This window comes from Convolutriloba macropyga, unplaced genomic scaffold (assembly GCF_964194025.1).
Source record: "Convolutriloba macropyga unplaced genomic scaffold, txConMacr16.3 SCAFFOLD_1783, whole genome shotgun sequence".
Taxonomy (NCBI): Eukaryota; Metazoa; Xenacoelomorpha; order Acoela; family Convolutidae; genus Convolutriloba; species Convolutriloba macropyga.
The window spans coordinates 30,001-39,838 of record NW_027451284.1 but is presented as its reverse complement, the minus strand read 5'-3'; the positions used below and the strand labels follow the sequence as shown (position 1 = coordinate 39,838).

At 34.5% G+C, this 9,838-nt stretch overlaps 1 protein-coding gene across 1 annotated transcript in view; it reads right to left on the bottom strand.

Annotated features, from left to right (window-relative positions):
* Nucleotides 1–336: 336 nt before the first annotated feature.
* Nucleotides 337–9,838, bottom strand: part of LOC142356533 (thioredoxin-like) — a 35,238-nt gene continuing 25,736 nt past the window's right edge. Inside the window, exon 3 of the mRNA XM_075408414.1 lies at nt 337–467. Within this exon, the coding sequence (XP_075264529.1) occupies nt 353–467 (115 nt within the window). The 3' untranslated portion in view covers nt 337–352. The remainder of the gene's footprint in view (nt 468–9,838) is intronic.

Here is a 9,838-nt window from a genome sequence, read left to right as displayed (position 1 = left end):
AAGGTTCATTGAGGATAAAATATTGATTTGACCGGTGTATATCAACAAAAAGAAGGAAATGGCAAGAGAAGCAACAAATTTTCTTTTTAAGTTCTGAAATCATGTAAAGACAAATATATGGGAGATTTTCCCAAACTTTTTGGTTAAATTAGGGCCGTATAATTGCTTAAGAAGTGTGCAAATCAAACGTAGAGCCCCTTTTGCAGAACAGTTTCTTTGAATAGTATATTTAATCGTGACCGAATCTTTAGGGATACAGAATCACAACCGTCTCATGTAAATTAAAGTTTCTCTTAAAGCACTAAAGATGTCCAAAGAATGAAAGGTCCGTATATGGTTGTCTGCTTGAGTACTAAGTTTGAGTAAAAACCTGATTTTCATCGACGTCCACTTTGATAAATTTGATTGATGTGAACTGTTTAGACATTTCCTCAAATTTAGGTGCAATCATTCTGCATGGTGGGCACCTGAAACACGCATATTTAATATAGTGAGAGGTTTTGAAATTAGATTAAGACGCTCAACAGAAATTGAAAGGCCAGGAGAAAAGACAACGAAGAAATTCAACAAAATTTGTTGACCTATTCTGCTTGCCATTGCCCTAGTCGAGACCTGGAAATATTAAAAGACCGTCCTCGACAGATTTAAGGTATGAAAAGACTGTCCTCGACAGATATTGGGCATGAAAAGAATTTGTCTGGACCTAATGTGATGTCCTGGAAATTGACTGCAACTAAAACATACGTCCTGGACTTTTTGGTTAAATTAGGGCCGTATAATTGCTTAAGAAGTGTGCAAATCAAACGTAGAGCCCCTTTTGCAGTCGAGACCTGGAAATATTAAAAGACCGTCCTCGACAGATTTAAGGTATGAAAAGACTGTCCTCGACAGATATTGGGTATGAAAAGAATTTGTCTGGACCTAATGTGATGTCCTGGAATTTGGCTGCAACTAAAACATACGTCCTGGAATTCGGCTGGACAATAAAGGTTTTCTGGAATTTAGCTGGACAATGAAACATGTCCTGGAATTACGCTCGCGACCGTTATACTAATTTGTTTTCAATTCCCTTCAAAGTTAAGGACATGTAGCGCAATTGGTTAAGCATTCGGTAAGATTGCAGAAGGTCACGCGAGCGAAATCAGATGTTTATGCAACAATTTGGTTTGCCTCATTTTTGCATAGGAAAAGAATTAGGCTGGGATTATGGAAAGAATTAGCCTCGAATTTAACTAGGGTCCTCGACCGTGTAATTTAATTCAATATTTACCCCCCTGCAGTTAATCAGTCTTTTTCATTAATTCCAGGTCTCGAATAGGGTGGTGTCTTTAAACATGATTCTCAAATATAACAAAATTAATAAAAACAAAAAAATACTAATAAGAATAATAATAATAATAATAACAAAAATAATAATAAAAATAATAATAATAATAATAATAATAATAATAATAATAACAATGATAATAAAAACAATAATAGTAATAATAATAATAATAACAATAATAATAATAATAATAATAATAAAAATAATAATAATGATAATAATAATAATAATAATAATAATAATAATAATAATAATAATTGTGGTGGAGAGTATGAACCTAAACTTGGTATGAAACCAAGTAAAATGCCTACTATTATAAACTCGATTAAACCATTTTCTTAGTATTATCATTCCTCATGGAATGCATCAGTCGTACGTCAGATCCTGTTACTTGCAGCAGTAAATTTTGCCAAGTAGTATTGTGCTCAATTATATTGTTGAAAAGATCCATTTCAAACGCAGACTCAGTTTATGCTTACTGGCTTAATGGCCAATGTAGTGATATGTTGATAATAAAACTAAAAAGAATCATTCGATGATTGAAATAAATTAATTATTCGAGGTTAACATATTGATTTGTTGGGTGTATATCAACAAAAAGAAGGAAATGGCAAGAGAAACAACTAATTTCTTTTTCAGTTCTGAAATCATGTATAGACAATTATATGGGAGATTTTCCCGAACTTTTTGGTTAAATTAAGGCCGTATAATTGCTTAAGAAGTGTGCAAATCAAACGTAGAGCCCCTTTTGCAGTCGAGACCTGGAAATATTAGAAGACCGTCCTCGACAGATTTAAGGTATGAAAAGACTGTCCTCGACAGATATTGGGTATGAAAAGAATTTGTCTGGACCTAATGTGATGTCCTGGAATTTGGCTGCAACTAAAACATACGTCCTGGACTTTTTGGTTAAATTAGGGCCGTGTAATTGCTTAAGAAGTGTGCAAATCAAACGTAGAGCCCCTTTTGCAGTCGTGACCTGGAAATATTAAAAGACCGTCCTCGACAGATTTAAGGAATGAAAAGACTGACCTCGACAGATATTGGGCATGAAAAGAATTTGTCTGGACCTAATGTGATGTCCTGGAATTTGGCTGCAACTAAAACATACATCCTGGACTTTTTGGTTAAATTAGGGCCGTATAATTGCTTAAGAAGTGTGCAAATCAAACGTAGAGCCCCTTTTGCAGTCGAGACCTGGAAATATTAAAAGACCGTCCTCGACAGATTTAAGGTATGAAAAAAATTGTCCTCGACAGATATTGGGTATGAAACGAACTTGTCTGGACCTAATGCGATGTCCTGGAATTTGGCTGCAACTAAAACATACGTCCTGGAATTTAGCTGGACAATAAAACATGTCTTGGAATTACGATCGTGACCGTTATACTGATTTGTTTTCAATTCCCTTCAAAGTTAAGGACATGTAGCCCAATTGGTTAAGCATTCGGTAAGATTGCAGAAGGTCACGCGAGCGAAATCAGATGTTTATGCAACATTTTGGTTTGCCTCATTTTTGCATAGGAAAAGAATTAGGCTGGACTTATGGGAAGAATTAGCCTCGAATTTAACTAGGGTCCTCGACCGTGTAATTTAATTCAATATTTACCCCCCTGTAGTTAATAAATCTTTTTCATAAATTCCAGGTCTCGAATAGGGTGGTGTCTTTAAAAATGATTCTAAAATATAACAAATTTATTAAAAACAAAAAAAGACTCATAAGAATAATAATAATACTAATAATAATAATAATAATAAAAATAATAATAATAATAATAATAATAATAATAATAATAATAATAATAATAATAATAATAATAATAATAATAATAATAATAATAATAATCAATAATAATAACAATAATAATAATAATAATAATAATAATAATAATAATAATAATAATAATAATAATAATAATAATAATAATAATAATAATAAAAATAATAGTAATAATAATAATTGTGGTGGAGAGTATGAAACTATACTCGGTATGAAACCAAGTAAAATACCTACTATTATAAACTCGATTAAACCATATTCTTAGTACAATCATTCCTCACGGAATGCATCAGTCGTACGTCAGATCCTGTTACTTGAAGCAGTAAGCTTTGCTAAAAAGTATTGTGCTCAACTATATTGTTGAAAAGATCCATTTAAAACTCAGACTCAGTTTATGCTTACTGGCTTAATGGCCAAAATAGTGATATGTTGATAATAAAACTAAAAAGAATTATTCGATGATTGAAATAAATTAATTATTCGAGGATAACATATTGATTTGACGGGTGTATATCAACAAAAAGAAGGAAATGACAAGAGAAACAACTAGTTTCTTTTTCAGTTCTGAAATTATATAAAGACAATTATATGGGAGATTTTCCCGATCTTTTTGGTTAAATTAAGGCCGTATAATTGCTTAAGAAGTGTGCAAATCAAACGTAGAGCCCCTTTTGCAGTTGAGACCTGGAAATATTAAAAGGCAGTCCTCGACAGATTTAAGGTATGAAAAGACTGTCCTCGACAGCTATTGGGTATGAAAAGAATTTGTCTGGACCTAATGTGATGTCCTGGAATTTGGCTGCAACTAAAACATACGTCCTGGACTTTTTGGTTAAATTAGGGCTGTATAATTGCCTAAGAAGTGTGCAAATCAAATGTAGAGCCCCTTTTGCAGTCGAGACCTGGAAATATTAAAAGACCATCCTCGACAGATTTAAGGTATGAAAAGACTGTCCTCGACAGATATTGGGTATGAAAAGAATTTGTCTGGACCTAATGTGATGTCCTGGAATTTGGCTGCAACTAAAACATACGTCCTGGAATTCAGCTGGACAATAAAACATGTCCTGGAATTACGCTCGCAACCGTTATACTGATTTGTTTTCTATTCCCTTCAAGGTTAAGGACATGTAGCGCAATTGGTTAAGCATTCGGCAAGATTGCAGAAGGTCACGCGAGCGAAATCAGATGTTTATGCAACATTTTGGTTTGCCTCATTTTTGCATAGGAAAAAAATTGGGCTGGGATTATGGAAAGAATTAGCCTCGAATTTAACTAGGGTCCTCGACCGTGTAATTTAATTCAATATTTATCCCCCCCTGGATTAATCAGTCTTTTTCATTAATTCCGGGTCTCGAATAGGGTGGTGTCTTTAAAAATGATTCTAAAAATATAACAAAATTATTAAAAACAAACAAATACTAATAATAATAATAAAAATAATACCAATAATAAAAATAATAATAATAATAATAACAATAATAATAATAATATTAATAATAATATTAATAAAAACAATAATAATAAAAATAATAATAAAAATAATAATAATAATAATAATAATAATAACAATTATAATATAAGAAAAATAGTAGTAAAAATAATAATAATAACAACAATAATAATATTGATAATAATAATAATAATAATAATAATAATAATAATAATAATAAAAATAATAATAAAAATAATAATAATAATAATAATAATAATAATAAATGTGGTGGAGAGTAAGAACCTATACTTGGTATGAAACCAAGTAAAATACCTAATATTAAAAACTCGATTAAAGCATATTGTTAGTATTATCATTCCTCATGGAAGGCATCAGCCGTACGTCAGATCCTGTTACTTGAAGCATTAAACTTTGTTTCTATGAACTTAATCTTTTTGTTGTATCATATGTTAAAGGTCTTAATCTTTACGGACAGGTACTGTCTGTCACGTATGTCTTGAGTTATTGAAGTGAGAAGCGGCCAAGTGTTTTTTCCCTATATTTAGCGTAGAATTCAGTTCGGAATAGAATTTCTCAACTGCTCTTTTGACCGCTAGTATCGTTACACACAACATGGCGCAGCCAGCTCTTACACGATCACCAATAGGCGTAGCCTTATGTTGGGAAAAATGTGCCAACGACAACGTGGGAGAAATGGATCACCACAACAAAGTTAGCCATCTCGGCAAAACAAAACATACAGTTCGAAAAAACATTACGACCCAGACCCACCGCAGAAAAACTAGACTAACCCCAGGACCAAGGTCCAATGATAGATAATTTCGAATGGGACGAGATCGACAACAAAGTCAAAAAAGTTTGATAAACTTTTCACTAAGAACAGAAGGAACAAACATATTCCATCAACGCAATCCACATACAGAATTAGCAAATTGCACGACAGACGCACTAGTGATACAACTACAGGAAACATTCAAAAATCAAAAAAATAAGAAACGAAACATTCGAAAGATTTCAATTCTTCCGGTGCACAAAGAACCGAGGCGAATCATTAGAACAGTTCCTCTCTAGAACTAAACAAAAAGCAGCACTCTGCAACTCGGAAGATCTAGAAGACAGCTTGGTAAAAAGCATCTTTATACAAGGAATGGCTAATCCACAGATCCAAATGGATCTCTAATCAGAAGACAGAGATCCTATAGAGACACTACATTACGCAATAACAAGAGAGAGGCCAAGAGAACAAACAACGCATCAGTAGTGTTCACGCACGAAAACCTCAGGGATCAAGAATCAACCTGATACAAAGAACACGTCAACAAACAACAAGAAGATGCATCTTACCCACCCCACCAAACCACAACAAAATCCTAAACTGTTGGAAATGGAGGTACAAATTTATCAAAGGGCACCTGGACAACTGCCCAGCAAAAAATATAATATGCAACATCTGCAAGAAAATAGGACACTACGCAAAAGTTTGCCAATCAGAAATGCCACCGAGAAAATCAGAAACACAAAACATACAAAGAAACAACCCAAACTACAGTAAATGCTAGAAGAGTAGGTAACATACAACAATCAATTCCAAACAACGAAACAATACAGGAGGAAGAAAAAACAGAAATAGAAAGCACATGCTACATCAGAGAAATGATGGAAGAATGGAGCTCCATAAATTTCATACATTCATTGAATTTCACAACTGTTACCAAACAAGACCTGAACAAAAACCAACAGGGAAGATTCTGGATACAAACAACGAGTAATAACAAAGAAATCAACTGGCTCGCAGACACCAGCAGCCACGATATTTCATATCACGACGCACAGCACAACACCTAACACAGAAATTGGGACATCAAATAATCAAAACAGACACAAACATAGGAGAATTCAGATGCTTTAACAACACCAAAATACAGGTGGACTATACAATCCAACTGGATCTGGAAAAAGGCAATACAACAGCACAACTGCCAAACACTAGTCGTTCCCCAAAACACAGTCAACCTCCAACCTCCTAGGGCGGGACACCCTACAAAAACTAGGGATCGAAGTAACCTACACAAAACCAGATGACACAAAATACAAAATGTATACAAAATTCTATACAAAACAACATCGCAAAATGGTTATTCCAAAAAAATTCACATCTGTGCACCAGAATCGGCAGATCAAAAAACCACATAGCCAAATCCACATTCCACCAAACATTTCACCCAACACAACATAAAAAAATAAAGGAAGAACAGAACCACTCCACCTAATAGACAAAGTAGAAAGAGGACTACATGAATTCATAGAAAATAAACAGATAATAAATTTAGACAAATGCTTGGACGAATATTTCATAAGTAGTAATCACGGTAAAAAATGATAAATCAATTAAAATAGCACTCGACTCAAAATAACTAAATGACGCTATACACAAAATTAAATACCAAATGCAAAGCATTGACCATCTCATGGACAAAATAGCGTTTAAAATTAGTCAACTCAAACAAAAAGCAGGAACACTATATTTGTCAAAAACAGACCTAAAATACGGGTACAGACAAGTACCACTCCATACAGAAACACAAAAACACTGCAACTTCAACATACTAGGCGGAAACGCCACAGGAACACGAAGATTCATAAATGGCTGTTATGGACTAACAGACATGCCTGAAACATTCCAAAAAATAATGGACTTCACATTAGCAAACATCAATTCAGCACATGCATTCTTAGATGATATAATAATCATAACAAAAGGATCACTCACGGACCACGAGACAGAACCAAAGAAAGTACTCACTAGTTTAGACAAAGAAAACCTAGCAATAAGCCTAAACAAATTTGAATTCGCAGTAACAGAAATAACATGGCTAGGATACAAAATAAATCCAAATGGAATTATACCAACAAAACATAAAACGGAGGCAGTTATAAAATTGGATCCACCAAAGTCAATAAAAAACTCAGATCACTAATGGGAAGCATACAGCACCTACACAAAGTCATCCCAAACCTTTCACAATTATCAGCCCCACTACGACCACTACTTTCCCTGAAGGAAAAATAAAAAGCAGCAAATTAAACCAGAACGAAGAACACACAAAATCATTCCAACAAAAGGAAAACGCAATAAAACAAATAATAGAAAACAAACATTTTGATTCAAACCGATCATCACGAGCACGATGCGACGCAAGTAAAGGAGCATGCCTAGAACAAAAATACGACAACGGGTGGCACCCCATCGCATACGCAAGCAGATTCTTAAATACAAACGAACAAAAATATACCATAAATGAATTAGAACTACTATCAGTAGTATGGTCACTAGAACACTTCAGATACTACCTATACGGATTACACTTCACACTCCAAACGCATCACCAAGCCCTGCTATCGGCCCTAAAAGACAATAGAGCAAATAAAACATATCAAAGTAGATTAAAAAGATGGGTAGATAGACCGTTACCATTTAACTTTTCAGTAGAACATATTGCTGGTAAAAATATGGGATTTGCAGACTAACTCAATAGACATCCCACATCAGCAGCAATACCAATATCAAAAATAGACAAAAATTTTGTCATTAGTTTAATTGACTCTTTTAAATTTATGCTAAAGAAAGCAGACAAAATTTCACCCAAAAGGAACGCAGGAAATATACCAGAACAAAATGACGTCATGCAGAAAAGTGAATGAAAACAAATAAAGCAACACGCTTTTAGCCATTTGCTTAACACAAATCAGTCGCACTCTCAAAGCTGAATTTTGTTAACGTTTGTAGAAGAAGTAAACCGCATAAAAATATATTCGACCGAAAGATTATAAAACAATTTCGTGGCCCAAATAGAAAAGATATGTTATCCAACGAGCGTTCAAACACCACCGCACCAGATAACCCCCAAAACAACAATTTAGTTACGCCCTCAACAAGCGTTACCATCGGAACTCAGACGGACATTAATTCAAACATCGGACAAGGCCTAAAACCACTTAACTCCCGTATTGCATAAAATCCTTTAGATGACATAACCCCTGAAAATTCTCCAAATTCCCTACTTCATCTACATAAAGTTCTCGGAGAGGCATCCATAGCCGAAGCCATCAAAAACGATTCAAACAGCAATAAAATCCGCAGACTTATAGAGCTGCAAGACTGGTCCGCAATTAAAACTTTTCAAAGTATTGGTATAGCCTTCGTAGTGAAATATCAGTAAATCTTAATGGATGCATACTTGATGATGGGAAGTTATATATACCAACACAGCTGAGGATTACCGGAATAGACTCCGTCCATAAGACACATCCAGGCCAGGCAGGAATTATTTACCTCGCTCAACTTGTGTGGTACCCCAAATCCATCGGGAAAGAGTTGCACAAGCACCAAGGTGCAAAAAATGCACGAAAACAGGTAAAAACCTAAAACTTATCATTCCAAAAAACAAACACGTAAAACTACCACTACTATCAGAACCTAACAAGGAAGTCCAAATTGACTTCGCAGGCCCTTTAACTAACAACAACAGAGACACGTATATAAATTAGTAACAATCGACAGCTACTCCGGATATCCACACGCAGAAAGGTACACCAACTGCGACAAATAAACCACACTAAGCTACCTAAAAGAATTTATAACATTCCATGGAATACCCAGATCAATAAGGTGCGATCAAGCACAAGCATTTAAAGCAAAAATAAACTTTGAAATTTTTTGTAAAGACAACAACGTAAGACTAATACTAGACCCAGCAGGAAATCACAGAGGCACAAGAATGGTCGAAAGACTAATCCAAAAAATATAAAGACGATTGGCAGCGATAAACATGGACAACAAATGGTCAAAAGAATCACTCGCAAACAAAATATCAGCAATAATAGAAAACATAAAACTCATTCCAAACACAACCACAAAAATTACACCATTCGAAGCACACTTCAACAGAAAACTAAGCAAATAAACAAGCAACCTAGTCACACATCCAAACAAGAAAAACCTTTCGTACGATAAGATAAAGAAATTCTTTTTCGACAAGAAGATCCTCAGACGCCCGATGCTGGACCAACAATCAATGTGGAACTTCTCCGATTCGGAACCGAACCTTGACATTCAGTATGACAACCCATCAAATTCGGACGCAGATTCAGACATCATCCCCCTATCAAGACAAGTGCAAGGCAAACGTAAGCATATCTCACCGATAAAATTAACACCCGATAAATTAAGCCTAACATTTGGAGATAACACCTCCGTACTAAAAAATAAAAGAAA